Source organism: Aulonocara sp. 'chitande type north' Nkhata Bay, linkage group LG22, assembly GCF_057382095.1.
Source record: "Aulonocara sp. 'chitande type north' Nkhata Bay isolate Kocher_YH1m ecotype deep benthic linkage group LG22, A_spYH_male_GT1.1, whole genome shotgun sequence".
NCBI lineage: Eukaryota > Metazoa > Chordata > Actinopteri > Cichliformes > Cichlidae > Aulonocara > Aulonocara sp. 'chitande type north' Nkhata Bay.
In genome coordinates, this window is record NC_141364.1 from 20898389 (window position 1) to 20916553 (window position 18165).

General features: G+C 39.9%; 1 protein-coding gene across 1 annotated transcript in view; it reads left to right on the forward strand.

Moving 5' to 3' along the window:
* Positions 1–2028: 2028 nt before the first annotated feature.
* The window catches only part of galnt12 (UDP-N-acetyl-alpha-D-galactosamine:polypeptide N-acetylgalactosaminyltransferase 12), an 18836-nt gene continuing 2699 nt past the window's right edge, over positions 2029–18165 (forward strand). Inside the window, exons 1-10 of the mRNA XM_086279996.1 lie at positions 2029–2920; positions 3270–3439; positions 5240–5429; positions 5741–5926; positions 6141–6258; positions 6724–6900; positions 10116–10247; positions 10332–10445; positions 13007–13162; positions 17324–18165. The exon at positions 17324–18165 is cut by the window's right edge and continues 2699 nt beyond it. Coding sequence (XP_086136122.1) covers positions 2574–2920; positions 3270–3439; positions 5240–5429; positions 5741–5926; positions 6141–6258; positions 6724–6900; positions 10116–10247; positions 10332–10445; positions 13007–13162; positions 17324–17461 — 1728 coding nt within the window. The 5' untranslated portion in view covers positions 2029–2573 and the 3' untranslated portion in view covers positions 17462–18165. The remainder of the gene's footprint in view (positions 2921–3269; positions 3440–5239; positions 5430–5740; positions 5927–6140; positions 6259–6723; positions 6901–10115; positions 10248–10331; positions 10446–13006; positions 13163–17323) is intronic.

The window sequence follows — 18165 nt, forward strand, 5'->3', positions numbered from 1 at the left end:
AATAAATTTGGATATTCAAGATGATGTATCACTAATATATCCTTGGACCTTCTTACTTAAGAAAAAAACCTTTCTAAAGTACACTTATTCTAAGTATGTGGTATAAAAAAGCTAACAAAATAACAGAATACTCTTTTAAGGTAACACAATATACACAATAAAGCTATAGGATGCAACAAAGATAGGCAACTTTTAGTGGTTCAGTGATAGCTGGGTGCTGTGTTTTCTTTTCTTTTAAAAATGCATTAGTCATTAGAAAACTCAGTCATGGTTCCTATGTTGTTTTTTCATCCACAGGTCCACGGGCATTTGTGTCACTTGGCTTTCATGACAAGATGTGTCGTGAAAGGCTGACAAGGGTGTGTTTCAACTGAACAGATCTTACATGATAAAACCCCTGTAACTGGAACAATATGCAGTCTGTTTTCATGTGGTTATTCCTATTGTATTCTAATGTACTGAATAAAACAAGCCCAGTTACTCCTACGCTTTAATGACTGATACATTCCCAAGATACACCCAACTATAATTTTATGAATAGTGTAATAATTAATCTGTCACAGACCTGAAAACAAGGTGTGACCACAAAAAGTGCAGATGAAATGACAAACTTTATTCAGTAAATTCATATTTTAAAATGTGGGATCATTAAAAGTAGCCTAGGGGGGAGAGGAAGCCCGGATCCACACCAGTCCTATAGGAACACACCATGCTAAAAAGATGCCTCCCATGATATCACATGGGGTGGCTGTAGCTCGGAAAGGTTGGTAGTTTGATTCCTCCGGTCTTAAGTATGCTTGAATGAGATACTGAACCCCAACATTTTGTTCTCAGATGTGTTCACTGGAGTATGAATGTGTGGGAATGTTAGAAAGCAAAAAAAAGTGCTTGGTTGAAGTTGTATAAAACGCTACGAGTGTCAAGGAGAGTTGGAAAGTGCTATCTCAGAATGATGCCATTTAACATCACTGCAAAATTTAAAAAGTAGAAATGTATATACTGCTGCACATAGTGAAGGCCCAAGTTTCCCCGATTTCTCTCCTGCCCCTCCCTAGTAAAACACAAATGTACTGATTAAATATAGCCTAGGCTTACTGGGTGATCAACAATACAGTCAAGTTGGACCAGTTATGGTGAGGTCAGAGCTAATCCCAGTCACGTTACAGGAACCTCTGTTCAAGTCAGCCCAAACCCCAAAGGTGCAACTAATAAGTGTTTTAATTTCCGTTTTAATATTTGCACCTATTACAGTAGGCTATCTATTGCATGGAAAATGTTATCCATCATCTCGTCCTAAATGAGAACGCCCTCATTCATGCACTCACATGAATGTTGAGTCTCTGACAGACACGACAAGGGCAGTCTACCGTGGTATATTACAACACTCCGGCTGACTTGTTACCTTCCCGTGTCTCTTTGTGGTTTTCACAATATGGGTACTCGATCAAACAGTGCGCCACTCAAATTACCTTCTCGCCTCGAAAGATCGCCTTAATTATTTAGCATTTTAATTTGCTTAAACATACATTTTGTGTCAGATTTCATCTTTCGTGTCAAGAGTTTTCATATCGGTTTCATATGAGTGACAAGGGGCCTCGTATGAATGAGAACCTATAAAAAGATCACTTGGATATAGAAATAAAATGACTGCTTATCATAAACTTCATTTTTTCAGGCTTTCAAATTAAAAGCCTACAAACTTTTGCAACGCTTTGTGACATAATATAAAGCAGTGGTGCCCAACAAACTCGAAAACTGAGAAATTACCAGAACCAATCTTTGATGATTAAAAAAATCGAAAGCGGAAGTGACTTATTTTACTTATACAAGCTAGTGTACCCCTGGCAGTCATTTTACGAATTTTTGAAGTCTTCGAACAAAAAAAAAAAAAAAAAAATAATAATAATAATATCTGTGCAGTATTTTACGTGGCGTTATTCCGGGGTAGTTTGAAAGGGAACGGAGTTTTAATTTGATAACCGGAAACTAGTTGCTAATTCTGCTACTAAAAGTTGACTTGAACTTCTACTGCTGTTCACGTAAATGTCGTTAATCCCGGTTCCTCGATGGCACTTGATGAACCGGTTGGACACAAACTATATTCATAAAGACTTGACTGAGAACGAAAAAAAAATCTTTTTAATTATAATATTTGATTTTCTCAGTGAGTGAACTGAAAGAAACAGCATACGAGGCTTTTGATTTGACCTAGTTTTCCTTTCCTCCAGCAGTTAGGTGGCTCTCTAATCCGAAGAGATACTTGTTAGCTAATCTAATCTGAGTTAGTTAATCCTTTCCCTCTTCACTCCAGCAGCAGGCAGGGTAACGGAATTGAGGAGGAGTGACCACCGTTCTCCGTTTGACTGAGAAGACTCACCCAGTTTGGGGACTCTGTACGTAGATAGAGTTACACTTTGCCTGAACTATGGAGGAGAAACTTGGAAGTAGTCAAACGGAAAGGTGACGCGGCTGTGGAGTCTAGCAAAACCAACTTGGACAGCAAAGGTTGAGCACAGTGCAGCTCATCGGGGCATGAGAGCCTCCAACTTTGCGCCTTGCAAAGAAACGAAACGATGGCTGCATACGGAAGGAGGAAACGGCCCAAGTTACTTATTTTAATAGTTGGTGCCATTTTGCTGGGATATGTTACATTTTTCAAACGCAAGTCGGGGGAAGTGAGCTTGACGAACCGACGGGAAGTCACAGGAGAGGAAGAGTATGAGCTCCTTAAGAAGCCAGTCTACGAGAAGCCCCCCTTGGATTTAAACGCTCTGGGAGAACTGGGCAGAGCCGTGAAACTGAATCTGAACGAAGAGGAGAAAAGAAAAGAAGAGGAAAGTATCAAAGCGCACCAGATTAACACTTATGTCAGTGATAAAATATCACTGCACCGCAGGCTGCCAGAGAGATGGAACCCACTGTAAGTAACCTGTTGTCTATTGTTAGCAATGTTAAAGCCCAGATCTAAAGTTTAAAAGAAGCCTTTGCAGTTTGGATGCCCCAGCAACACTATTACACGGCTCAGTAAATACCTCAGAGGACGTGTAACTCGTAAACTGAGTCATCTGCTGTTAAAATGGAATAATAAATGCTCTGTGTTTACTTCTATTGGTCATCAAATCTTAAAAGTATGAAGGTTAACCACGATCCAGCTTTACATGCAAATTTACACAGCCAGCTCTCATTGTGCAGTGTCATTCCAGCCACCCAGCCTCACCTCCAATTTTTTTTAGTCTGCATTCTAACAACCAAGTCTCCTCTCTCTCCAGCTGCAAAGAGCTGAAGTATGACTACAGGTCCTTCCCCACGACCTCTGTGGTGATTGCTTTCTACAACGAGGCCTGGTCCACCCTGCTGAGGACTGTTCACAGTGTGCTGGAGACGTCTCCTGACATCCTGCTGAAAGAGGTGGTGCTGGTGGATGACTACAGTGACAAAGGTAGAGGCACAGACAGACTGATGGACAGGCAGTGGGCAAGAATGGTGGCAGGCTGACAGTCAGGAGCTGTTACAGGTGCACACAGACAGGTAGCAGTTAGATGGGTGGAGGAGGATATACTGACATGTTATCAGTTAGGCAAGTCAAACAGAGATACTGGAAAATATGCTCATCGAATTATAAAAAAATACTGGATGCAAATTTTTGTGCTTTGATTTTTAGTTTAATCCACAACTCTATAGCCTCAGTCATCACAATGTAAGTAGTTCAACTTGGAGGCGGAGTCTGTCCCACTACACAAAGCGTTGCTCCAACCACCAATAAAACTTTCGCTGGAAAAAAGCCGGTGGAAGTCCTTAATCAAACCTGTTCAACAGGCTTCAGCTTAAAAAAATACATCTGTAAACCAAAGAAAACAAAAACAAACTAAACCCTTTCATTGTGTTCATGTGCTGTATTAAACTCACATTGTATTTGAAGAAAACATTTTGTCTAATGCAAAAATAAATGAAAAGGTATACATGCAAAAACCTTCAATCTGGGTTGGTCTTTACTCCGTCTTTCCAAGAAGACAGAGTAAAGACTGATTTCTGCCTTAGTTTAGCTTAGGTGACATGTAAACCTTTTATTTATTTACATTTTGACATTTGTGATTATTTATTTTCGCACTAATGAATATGTTTTCTTTAGCAAATATGACTTAAATATGCCGCATAAACACGATGAAAGTGTTTTGACAGATGTTGTATCCAATTAAATTATTAAAAATATTGGTTTCCATTTGTAATAATATCAATGAGCAAATAAGCAAGTAGTAAGTAATTATTATTGCTCATTAGTAAGACAAAAAAGTGTTTCTCATCAATCAGTGGGTTAATCAGCAGAATACTTGATTACTAAAACAATCAGTAGTTTTAGTTATAAACTAAGATATAGATAAAGGGAAATCTCCTGCATCAGTGTTATATTTTTTACATCTTCTATGAGTATATTCAAATAAACCTATAATAAAAGTAAATAATATACTATATGCAGTGTTTATTCCTGTTGGGGTTTTTGTTTTGTACGAGTTGAGAAACTTTTAATGCTTCTAAAGTGTTTTCGATCATGAATGTATAAATGAAGCAATGCCTACCTCTCCCTCAACACTAACATCTGCTCGTGGTTATATTTACTTACTAAGTGTTGAGCTTGAGTAAATCAAACAATGATGTAACTTTCGCCTTTTGGATTAATGCGTATTTGGCTGAGAGCATAAAAGGAAGTAATTTCATCCTAAAAAGACTGGTGGGTGTGTCTTGTTTACCTGCTTCAAAGAAAGCTCACCATTTTCTAGTGAATATGGCAAATGTGTATCAAACAGTTTTACTCTCTTTCCTCTAGAGGTGGGAATTCGGAGCCTCTTCCAAATGCATTGGAAATGTGTGCCAGATAGCTTATCACCTTCTTTTATCAATGCTGACTTGTTTTTCTAACAGTCTCACGTTGCGCTGTGACGCTTCTGACACCTGAGCCACATGCCAGCTTTGTCCCCTCTCAGATTTTACAATGTGATTGGACTCAGAGATAACAAAACGACTGTCTGTCTGTGCTTGCTTTTTATCCCCTCACATGGAATACTGATCGAGAAACGCTAAAAAATTTGACCTATGGGAAGAAACTTCCAGCTGTAGCTGATAGATTTTTCTCTAGTTTTGTATTTGTTGTGATTTTGAGAAACAACTCTTGATACAAACACATAAAAAAAACAACCTGATTGTTTATTTTGGTTTATCTGCTCATCTGTTTATTTTCTGAAAGCTCATCTCAAGGAGCCACTGGACAAGTACGTCTCAGGTTTGAATAAGGTGCGTCTGATCCGGGCCACAAAGAGGGAGGGGCTGGTGCGGGCCCGGTTGCTCGGGGCATCCATCACCACAGGCGAGGTTCTGACCTTCCTGGATTGTCATTGCGAGTGTCACGACGGCTGGTTAGAGCCTGTGCTCCACAGGTGAGAGAGCGCCCGCCAGGGAAAAAAAGAAATGCCTTCTCTCCTTGATTATTTTGTCAAAGTGCGGCCTTTAGAAAGGCTGTCTTTTAGTCCAGCTGTCACAGAGTGTGAAGCTCTGAATCTCTATCAGCCAGCTGCAGGAGCACTGTTATGTAGCCGTGTCTGACTCACTGTCTCGGTGCTCCAGCCTTTCAAACAAGGGCAGCACCAACGTTTGTATGGAGACTTTTATAGATAAACAAATTGCTTGCTTTGTAACACTGCTCCCTCCTGACATTCGCCTTTTTCTCCTTTCCTTTTTTCTCGCCAAGGATCAAAGAGGAGCCGGAGGCCGTGGTGTGCCCCGTCATCGACGTGATAGACTGGAACACCTTCCAGTATTTAGGCCATGCTGGGGAACCTCAAATCGGAGGGTTTGATTGGCGGTTGGTCTTTACCTGGCACACCATCCCAGACTACGAACAGAAACGCCGACGTTCACCTGTAGATGTCATCAGGTGTGTTTTAAGGACTCTTTATTACCCAAAAATAGAAAAAAAATCCCATATCAGTATTTGGGAATGTAACTTTGAGTGTGGCAGCTACATTATTACAGAAACTGCACTGCTGACATATCATACTTTTTTCTTCATACTGAGATAATTACATCTGTCTCATATAAGATGGAGCTCGTTATCCTGTAATATAATTTTTATTTTTTGGTGTCTTGAGGTCTCCTACTATGGCAGGTGGTCTGTTTGCTGTGAGGAAGGACTTCTTCCATTATTTGGGAACATATGACACAGGAATGGAGGTGTGGGGAGGAGAGAACCTGGAATTCTCTTTCAGGGTAAGAGCTGTGTGTTTTCATGGACATATACAGTATTATTTATGTAATGATAACATAGGTAAAGCACGTGTTATGTCCAAATTGACATTAAGTTTGCACTCCTTTTGGGATTATGGCCCAATTCATAGTGCAAGCCACTAAAAAAGGCAGGAGTGTCTGCTTTAGATTTGTTGAACCATATGACAGCTGCTCAATTTATGTGGAATCTGCAATGAAAATAAAACTAAACATGGAGTGAAAGCAGGCCGAAGAGCTTAATACTTTAATTGCAGCAAAGAATTTAAACATCCCTTCCCTACAATAACTGTAATTTCCCAAAGGGAAGAAACCAAAAATATTTTCCAACAACAGGCTAGCTTTTCTGTTCCCAAGCTCCTCCGCAACAAGACTGTGCTTTGTTTCCTGATTGAATCATGGCTGAGAGGCTAACCAAATCCTCGTGGTGGTGTTATTGATGTGTCTTAGATTTGGCAGTGTGGGGGCAGCCTGGAGGTCCACCCGTGCTCCCACGTGGGTCACGTCTTCCCGAAAAAGGCACCTTACTCACGGAGCAAAGCGTTGGCAAACAGCGTGAGAGCAGCTGAGGTCTGGCTGGATGAATACAAGGAGATCTACTATCATCGTAATCCCCACGCACGCCTGGTGAGTGTGTGCAGATGATGTGAATGTGAAGGCAGAATATTTCTTTCTTTCTCTTTTTAAATAGCTGCATTCACCACAGCACTGTCTCATTAACCCCTTCATTTCACCAGTGAACTCACTCTCGGTATGCGAAAAAATATCAAAAATACTCTGCCTTCTCCCAAAACGCGCTCGCACACACGCACGCTGCAAAAGCTCACCTGATTAAGAGACACGGGGGATATATGAGCAGCAGACACCCAAGGTGACAGGGGTCAGGGCATTCCGGTGTGCGATTACCACCTTTCTGTGCTACTTGGTGCCAGCGGGTGTCACCCACCTGTCCTTGACACGGTGAGAGCAGTGCCGACCCATGGGGGTGCCCTGATTTTGTGTGTGTGTGCGTGAGTGATAGTGTAGTTAACAGGAAATGCTCTCTAAGCACAGATCAGGTAGCACTTATCTCCATGAGATAAGGTAGCTTTGCCAAAAAATTCATCATACCCTCCAAACAAACACTGTTTTTGCTCATCCTGTTTGATTCACAGCTGAACATGTGTTTATACACACTAACAATACTAGATAAGGTTTATATCTATAAACGAACATATCTTACAAGGAAGTTACAATTTTACAATTTTGCTTGGCACAAAGTTATACTAGTCTCCTGGATGAATGTACTGTGCCTGTTTATAGTCTGTAGTCTGTCTTTGCCCATTAATGTCATAGCTTACCCAGGGGTGTGTGTATGACTGCTTTGATTTTAAAATATTAATACAATTTAATTAATATATCAATATAGAAATCAATAATTTAACATATAAATATTAATATGATATTTATATTCTTTTTAAATCTGAAAAAGCCACCTGCAACCTGCGTAATTTTAACGTCATATCAGATGAAGTTAACAGTTCATCTGCATATTTAATTTTAGCTTCTGTAGCTTAACTGTAGATTTTTGCTAACTAAAACAAGCAGGAGTGTATGGGAGCAGCTACAAAGTTCTCTTCTCACACTGGAGCTTGTTGAATGTTTTTAACGGAATTCCTGCATCTTTTTCCCAGTAAAGGTTTTTCTGGTGATTACAGAAATGAGCTCGAATCATTGCAGCCCTGCTTTGTAGATTTTGAACAAAATAACCTTAGACTAACAAATTCATGGTTGCTTTTTTTTTTTTTTTTTTAAACGTGCCGTTCCCCTGACATTCTGACAGCCTGTGACACTTTCACTCCGACACTCCCAGACAAAGCAAGAAATCCCCAAATCAAACCAAAAAAAAAGAAAAAACAGCCAGCAGGCAGTGAGATCTGGAAGCCTTTTAGGATTTGTAGAAGGGCAGGTCCGCGTGGCTGTCAACATGGGTTACGTGCCAGTCCATGTGAGCTATTTTTATAGCTTGTTAATTAGTAACAAGGCACCATAAAACCTAAATAATCTACATATGAAATGGTGCAGGGTGAAGGAATGACTGAGAACTGTACTCAACTGAAGGGGCACTCTTTATTAACACTGGATGATTGAGGGGAAAATCCGGGTACTGCAATCGTAATTAAGATATGAATTGATGTCGTTAAATTTTGGTTTAAGTTATGAGCTTGCTAGAGATCAGTTGCAAACAACGACAGGTCTAGAGACGCATATTTTTCACAAAAAAGAGCAAATATATCCTAAATATAACTAAAAAATATAAATATGAGAAATTGCAGCAAAACAATTGTTGCAGCAAAAGCCAGAAAGGACAGCTGGCAAAAAAAAGGAAAATGCAGACTGAAAGTTAATAGGCTTTTTAATCACTGCCTCATTAATAAGGCATGGATATGCTGACTGTAATTATAGTTGTGTATTCTGCAAACTAAATGTGTCGCTTAGCTGTATTTTAATAACATGTACAACAAATTTAGCCTTAATCTTTCAGCTTCAACTCTCCTATGAGGTCAGCAAGTAATCTACCAGGATTTAACACTGTCTGTTTTAGGATTTACTGTATTTTGCTATATAGAGGCCTAGCAAACCATGGATTGTCTTTGAAATTGCTTCGTCCTAACAGGATAGAAAAGACTCAAGGAATTAAGTTCCCGACACTGAACATTTGTAATCCTCATTGATGTTCGCAGAGAAATCCAGAGGGCCATCTTCCTATAGATGCACCAAGCTTCACAGGATCTTCTAGGAAAGCTGATGCTATTTTTTTTTTTAAAGAGAGTATACTGGTTACTAGGCAGTGAGCTCTGGAAGTCATACCTTAGGCTACAAAGTTGCTGTAGGAGTTGCCTTTAAAAGTTGGCTAACTTGCTTTGTAGTACAGCCCTCTGGAATCATTAGCTCTTGTTTTCCACCGCTGTTTCACTAATTGGCACCTCTGTGCTCTCGGTTCCTAGTTGCTCCCTTAGGTCGTTTCCTGTGACCGTTTATTCATCCATATAGGTTGCACTGTCACTGGGCTGGTTGCCCTTACCTTTGCATTTTATCAGGACCTTTACTGATCCTTAATTTAAGTCTTATTATCCTGGTAAGTGTCCTGGACTAGTCCTCATTGTTCTGATAGTCCATGCTGGTCCTAGCCATTGACAAAGCACTGCGTCCTTTGGGAATCTTTCTTCTCACTAAATAGACTGATGAATAGCCAATTAGAGCTGTGTTTGGGCAGGCCACCATCATCCATCATCCTGCAGTGCTGCTGAATCTTTCTTGCAGCAGGGAAGGTGTGGTGAGCATATGCTCACTGGCACATTAAAGTGGAGACTGTGTTCTTTCTCATAATCTAATTAACTAGTCTTTATCAGCGTGGTGTGTACATGTGTAACTTTGTATGCATAAAAGTGTTTACACAGGCACGAACTGTTTGCGCACACACACGGAGACTCTTGTAAAATTGACACATGTATCCTGTTTGACTGTTGGAAGTTCTGTTTGTTTGAGGGGGAGCTATTGTTTGGAGTGAACTGCATTTGTATAGAGTAATGGACCATAGATGGTGCTATTGTATTCCATTTCAGGCCACTGGTATATTATGAATACTTCATCGGACACAACAGCTGTCTGATGGTGGCTGCATCGACAGCGCTCTCACTTAAAATTTTCATTTGAATATGAGATATCACTGGTAATTCATTTTTATTTTTTTAGAAATGCAGAGCAATTCTGTGCTTCTTAATTTTATTTTAGCTTGCCAAGGCAGAAAAGTGAAAATAAAATAATCATGTTGAACTGTCATTTGCCATGTTTGTCTCCAGGAGGCCTTTGGAGATGTAACGGAGCGGAGGATGCTCCGAGAGAAGTTGGGCTGCAAGAGCTTCAAGTGGTACTTGGATAACATTTATCCCGATATCCACGTCCCACATGATCGGCCAGGCATGTTTGGAATGGTGAGAACAAAGTAAGACCTTATGAGCTTCTGCAAGCCAGGTTGTACCACTACCTAATTATATTTTGTTGCTGCCTTTTGCTAGCTTAAGAACCGGGGCAAGACCAACTACTGTTTTGACTACAACCCTACAGATGAGAATGCAGTGGTGGGCCAAAGGGTCATCCTCTATCTGTGTCATGGAATGGGCCAGAACCAAGTAAGTAATGCCAGTGATAAAAAAAACCACTTGCATCTTCCTTTGCTGAACAGCTCACTAAACTTAAAACAGGTTTACAAGCTAGTTTGCTGATTAGCTACTTGGTTACAGCCCATTTTCAATCATGTGAAACGCAGCTTTCAGTTAGATTTTAATTGAATGTTGGTTTTTGAACACAGCACACTGTTTGCCCTTTTATATGTGAGCTTCGGCGATCATTTGTTTACTCTTGTTCAGTTAATCCTGGCACTCTTGAAGACTGCCATTAATCAGTCTAATATGAATGTCCTCTGAGCTATTTGAAAAGAGAAAAATAATGTTTGGAGAAACACAATTCGGACATTTATTTCTCCAAACATTCCAAACAAACAAATATTGTCTCCATCATCTTCAGTTGGCACAATTCTAATGATTGAGAGGACACTCATGGCTTTAAAAACTGACCTTACAATCGTGTTTGTCAGTCTTTTGCCCTTTAACAGCTTCGCTATACATCTCTGATTTATTGACCTAATAAATGCCTTCTGGACCCTTTAGATCAGAGTGTGGAGCCCAGCTGATTTCTCTCAGGTCAAGGCTTGTAATAAAGGCTGATTAGACTTTTGTGAAAAGAGCCTTCGTACCATCTGTGTATAAAGAGTTTTGTTTTTAAAATCTTTTGGAAATGTGTGATATGTTTTTGATTTAGAGTGTTTTATTTTATTGCCTCCACTGTGCTCAGGTTCTTTGGCCATATTCTTAGTTTATTGGCCCATGTCTGGTTTTATTTAGTTTTGTAAAGCACTTTATAACATTAAGTGATCATTGTCACACCTTTGGGAGGCATTACTGACTAGTTAAAGTTAATCAGATTGCTTCATGACCACTGTAGTTTATGGGTTTGTCTGCTTGTAGAACGACTCTTCTGGGTTCCTGACTATTATCTACAACTTTTGCATCCAGTGGCATTAATGTTTGATAGCAATAATTACAAACTGCTTTTGATCTCCGTGGCAGATCCATTTATCTCCTTCCATGTCTTCTCCTTCTGTTCTTCACTACTCCCTGTTTTACATTTATCGTAGACAAAGGTAATCATGGATATAAATAGCATCTCAATTTCTTTCAGATTAAACATATAGTCATCCTATTTCCTCTCAGACTACAAGAATCGTGTTGTGTACTCTTACAGACCTGGGAATAATGAATATCATCTGTTATTCCAGGCTGCAAAATTATGTGATGGCTTTGTTGATACAAAGGGAATTCACATTTCCCAGTGCCTTTTCCTTTGTGATATTCAGTAATCCAGGAAGCACTGTGAAATTTAGCATTGTTATTCCAGAACATCTCTGTGGACACAAACTGATGTTATTATTGTAGAAAGTGGGGATAGCTGCCTTATGAGACTACTGGGCATGCTACAGAGACGAAACACACGCTCAAGCCATCTCTCTGTCCTAAATATAGATCCCTAACAGTGCCATTCTTCTGTTTTAACTGAATTTAGGCTAACTGAAATTGTTGCATTTTTTTCTATTAGGAACACCATGCTAATGCTTGGTTGGTTTGCCTTTTGCTCTCAGAGCTGCTTTAATCTTTTGTGGCATAGATTCAACAAGGTGCTGGAAATATTCCTTGGAGATTTTGCTCCATATTGACATGACAGCATCAGACAGTTACTGCAGATTTGTCAACGGAACATGATGTGAATCTCACATTCCAGCACATCCTAAAATGTGCTCTATTAGATTGAGATCTGGTGACTGTGGAGGCCATTTGAGTACAGTGAACTCACTGTCATGTTCAAGGAGCAAGCTAGAAATTATTTGAATTTCAACATGTCACATTATTCTGCTGAAAGCAGGCTTCAGGAAGATGGTCAGAAACGATACTCGTGTAGGCTGTGATGGTACCAAAAAAGTATTTCCTCCTATTAATATGCCACCAACAACAGCCTAAATTGTTTATTCAAGGCAGGGTGGATCCATGCTTTTATATTTCTGTTTCTCTGACGTTCTGTTATCTTATTTTGGTGAGCCTCTCCGAATTGTAGCCTTGGTCTCCTGTTCTTAGCTGACAGGAGCTGCACCCAGTGCGGTTTTCTGCTGCTGTAGCTCGTCTGCTTGTAGGTTTGAAGTGTTCTGCATTCAGAGATGCTCTTCTGTATTATAAATTTGTTGTAATGACTTACGGCTGCTTTCCTTCAGCTTCAAGCAGCCTCTGCCATCAACAATGCATTTTCATCCAGAGATTTAGTGCTCACTGGATAATTTCTATTTTTTATATCATTCTCTGTAAACCCTAGAGAGAGCTGCGTGGGGAAAATCCCAGTAGATCAGCAGTTTCTGAAATAATCAGACAAGCCTGTCTGACATCAACAACAATGCCCCGTTCAAATTCGCTAAAATCGCGTTTCTTTCCCAATTTTGATGCTCGGATTGAACTTCAGCAGATCATATTGACTTCGACTAACCTATGTGTCTCGATTGGCTGTTTAGATATGTGCATTAACAAGTAGTTTAACAGGTGTATCTAATAAAGTGACCCAGTGACCCCAGTTGTTTTGTCTCATCCTACAGTTCTTTGAATACTCTGTGAATGGTGAGATCTCTTACAACACAAGGGAACCTGCTGGATGCATCGCGGGTGACAGCATCAGTACCTACTTGACTGTCCAGCTGTGCAGAAAACGAGGGCAGCCTGTACCTTCAGACCAGAAATTTGTCTTCAAAAAGGTAAGATGTAAAGTATTTTAGTCTAGTGAGTTTCTGTGTTTATCCCTATCTAAGTCCACATTTTAACTAATAGTGTTAAAAAGGAAATTAATGTGGTGGCCCTGAAATTGCAGCATGTTATTAATTTTTGAGTTGCTGTCTGGAAGAGAAGATGTGGAATATAAAATCAACGTCTAAAATATAGTTCTTTGTTGAATTTTCTGTTACATTTTGTTGATTTCAGATTTCTACTTATTTTCCTTTTTGAACTGCCACTAATGTTTTAAAAGATGAGCACCCAACACTGAATTAAATGATTGACTCTATAGTTCCTCACTCTTACAGTGACCTTTTAACCAGCCACTTAGTTTCTCTTGTTCCATCAACTATTATCCCTTCAGAGAGAAAGTAGTACACACTGTACAATTCAAATTCTGAAAGTGCCCTAGGCTTTTAACAATACATGTCATTTTTTCTGTTTTTAAAACACACTGAATTCAAATTTATGTTTATGTTTGTTTCAGATGATAACTATATATCTATATCTATAGATAGATATAGATATATCTATCTATATCTATCTATATAGATAGATATAGATAGATATTAGGGGTGCAACGATACACGAAATTCATGGTTCGGTTTGATACTTTGGTGTCACGGTTCGATATTTTTTCGATACAAAAAAAATGTTCATGCCTTTTTAATTTGTCATTTATTAAAATTATAAATATATATTTTAACTCAAAAGTACAGTTTTTAAATTTAATGTTGCTGAAACAAAAGTAATTAAAAAAATAAATATATCTCAGGGCTCGCAAAATTTCAAAATCCCTGGTAGCCCTTCGGGCAGGGACTCTTCAGTTTTTGGTAGCCCAAAATAAATGTAAGTAGCCCGAATAAAAAAGAGAGCAATTTTTTGATTGATGTTTTGTTTCCTGTTTTGTTTCCTTTACAATATTATACATTAAAGTATAATATTGTAAAGGAAACAAAACATTAATCAAAAATTGTTGAAAAACAAATTACAACATTGTATAAAAATTACAATCATGAACTCAAATACTTGGTTCTAATTGAACAGAAATTTCTATGAACTTGTAAGAACTGTGTAGGACATGAATCAGTCTGTGTCAGATCCTGAATTTGAAATTTCCACTGAAGTCACGGGTAAGAGACAAGTGGAACCAAGATCTAGGCCATTTGCTTTTTGAAGTTTGCAAAGACTGCTAAATTGTGCCAGTGGTAGTTCACTCTTTGCAACATAGTACGCTGTTCTAAACAGATTTTTCAGGTTTATTTTTAGTATGTTATTTGCAATTGGTGTTTGTTCTGGGAAAGATATTGCAGACTGAGCAATAATGCATTTCTTGCATTTCTCATGGGTTCTAATGGGGGCCTTTCTTGACTGGTCCCAGTAACAAAGGCGCTTGTCGACTCAGAAATCGAGAGAAAACTAACAACACACCCGGCAGAACATTATGTTATTTACACGGGTGCACATAAGTGGTCCGCATGTGCGCATTCGCTGTCAAAATAAAAGACGCGCACCAGATAAGAAGTTGCAACGCGCGTTTGCGTCCATATAAAAAGCACTGTTTTTGTCCGCTAGAGTGGGCACATTCCGCACCACATCTCTGTGCGTTCATCATTTGTTTGAAGCCAGCTCACCTCCTGCAACCACTTTTCCGAGAATACGCGCTTCTTTTGTGGTTCGGACTCCTTCTGACATTTGTTTGGAGGTGGAGGAACACCAAAGTAATTGCTTAAAGGAGCTTCTTCGACATCTTTAAGAGTTTTAAACAAATGTCTGTCCTCCTCCAGAAAATCTTATGTATGCAAACAGGCGTTGCAACCTCATATCTTGTGCGCGTTTTTTTTTCCCATTTTGACAGCGAATGCGCACCTGCGGACCACTTATGTGCAGCCGCGGTTATATAGCTCGTCATATTGCAGCCACAGAAATTCTTTTGTCCATGAAACCATAAAGCTGCACTTTCTTTTTGCCTTATAGTCTCATTTGTAATAACTTTTCCGTTTTGTGGTAAGCTTTTCTTTGGCTGTCACTTCTTCACCCTGACCTGTCTTATTTGGCTCAGCAGAACTAAAATTTATATCCCGCTGCTTTTACACACGCACTCACATAAGCTCAGCGATTCTCTGCGCGATCAACCTCTCACATGTTTAAGCTTGCTGCGGGAGATTTCACTTGTCATGTTTGCATAGTAAGCTAACGATTGACAAGACGATGTCAGAGGAATTGGTGCGCAAATTATCATCACTCACCAATCAGTACTGTCGCTCTCTATACACAGTTCGCGCGATTGCAAAGTGAAAGAAAAAAACAAGCACAAATTAAGATAAGATAAGATAAGATAAGATAACCTTTATTAGTCCCACACGTGGGAAATTTGTTTTGTCACAGCAGGAAGTGGACAGTGCAAAAGTTATGAGGCAAAAATTAGAATACAATAAGAATAAATTCAAACGCGATTTCAATATGTCACATATTGACAGTGGCTCACCGATGCCAATGACATAATTACCCAGCTACATTTCCGAAAGAATGCAAAAGCATTGACATATATTTTTCCTTCCTACAATAGCCCGACGGGCAGGGCAGAGATAGATTTTGGTAGCCCGACTGGAAAAATCGCTAGCCCCGGGACGTCGGGCTAGCGATATTGCGAGCCCTGTATCTGATTGAGGAATCACTCATCTTTGGAAAAGAGTTTATTACAGAGAAATGGCTCTTTCTAAAATAAAAGCTATACTATACGCTTCTTCTGGGCTATATTCTTAGCAGCATATTGTAGCGGGTCAGGGCTGTTCGGGGTTCTGTTTGTACAGTTATGTTTTGTTTATGTTGCCATAGTGACGGGTGACGCCCTCTCGCTGCGACGGTGTGTCCTTCCGGGGTCAGAGGGCGCCCTGTGTGTTGTTGTTGTTGCTGCTGTGCGGTTGCCGCACTGAGCAGTTAGCTAGCGGCAGTGTTCTTCTGCAGATGTCAATAAACGGCTGTGCTCCCTGGCTAGCTCACGGGAAGCAAGACCAAACGACACCTCCGTCTCCTCCTTGTCTCAGCTCGCCACAATATTAAACATATCAGGTCCCCATAAGGAGAATCATGTGCTAACGGCTGTCTAAATGACTCGGGTAAAGTTTGTAGCATGCGTGCTTGTTGTTTTTGTCTGCTTCCACTTGTCTTTGCACTAGGATGATGTCGGCGTAAATGTGCAGTCATATTCGTTGTGTTCCCACTAGTGCTGTCAGCGTTAATCTCGTTGAAATGACGTTAACGCCACAACACGGCAAATCTCCGTTAACGAGCTACCCCTGATCGCCCTGTGCGTGGGGCTAGATGGCCAACACGTTAACGAGCTAACTGCGCTAACCCACTAATTCCCACCCATGTAATTGAGCATTGCGTGGCACATCCAACATACTGTTTTACTTTAGTCCATGACGCTCTTACCTTCAGGGTCATATGTCACATGAAAACCAAAATAATTCCAAACGCCAGATCTGAATGAGGGTGGGGGAGGTTCAATTTTCCATGTTGCAAGGAGAGCTTAACTTCTGTCTCGCTAGCTTGCCCTGTGCTCTTCCTTCTGAAGATGCTGTCTGTGTTGAACGCTCAGTGGATCTGCGCTCAACACAGACAGCATCGTCAGAAGGAAAGTTGATAAAATAAATTACAAATTTTGTATTGTTCATACATATGCGAACTGAACCGAAAGCACTGTATCGAACGGTTTAATATCGATACGAGTATGTTGCACCCCTAATATATATATATATATATTTTTTTTTTTTTATTGTGTGTTAGTAGCAAGCTGAGGATTCAAAACACAATACTGGAAGTTAGTGTGATTTGAATGTCGGGACATGACACAGTCTAAATGTAAATGGATCCTAAAAACATTGAATGAATGTAAAACGGGGTATGTGGGGTATGTCTTTGAGGAGGGGGAAATTGGACAGTAGAAGGAGGGAAAATGAAAAGTGAAGCAAAAAATAAAAGTACAGATCAATCTGGGCAGGTCCTCTGTGTTCTGTACGCTCTGATGCTCCTAAAACTCTGATGTATAAAGAATAATGAAAGTAACAGCAGATCTGCTCTTTGTTCTTTAGACATGTATTGCTAATATCCATTTTGAAAATACTTTGCCAATTTTTCAGGATGGGAGTTTGTACCACGTCCACAGCCAGAAGTGTGTTGAGGCAATAGACAATACAGACAACGGGACACCAGCACCCTCACTCCAACCCTGCTCTGATAGCCTCCACCAGAAGTGGTTCTTTGAAGAGAAAATGTAATACTCCAACCCTAGGATATGTTTTTCTTAACCTTAACGGACGTCAAATGAGGTTGTGCTTCCTTTCAAACTTAAACCTCCTATAAATTCTTGCTCACTGGGTGAAATCTATCTGTATTTACTTTCTACAGTACTTACTGGATACTGCATATACACTTGTTGGGAAAACCAAGCCTATAGGACTATGCATTATTTTTCTCATTAAAGAGATGTTTGGAAACTAGTGCTGCTTTGCACATGGGAATATTTTTGGGGGGCTGTTTTTCATTTACCTACTCCACGCCTGTTGCAGTCTTTTAGTTTGCATGCAAAGCGTTACCCAGAAAGAGGGAAAGGCACAAAGAAAGCTGTGCATCCATATAGAAAGAAAACAGCGGCTTCATAAATCTGTCAGCAAACTCTGACCATCTTACGAGCTAGCATCTGGAATTGCAGTGATGTTCAGAGGCATGTCATGAGGCGTTATTTTATATTCTTGTCTTATCCTCTAGAGGGGGCTAAATCTCCTTTCTGTACATTCCCTTCTTGTATTGGGCTCTCTTTCTGAGTAGGAAGTGGAAAAATTTTTCAGGTATTTAGTTGAGAGCCTTTTCAGGACATTTAAAGTGCTTGTCACTCCTTGCTACGTACCAGGGACTTAATAAAAAAAAAAGGCATTGTGCAAGTACCTAGTACCTCTTCAACGTAATCACCAACTACTGATAA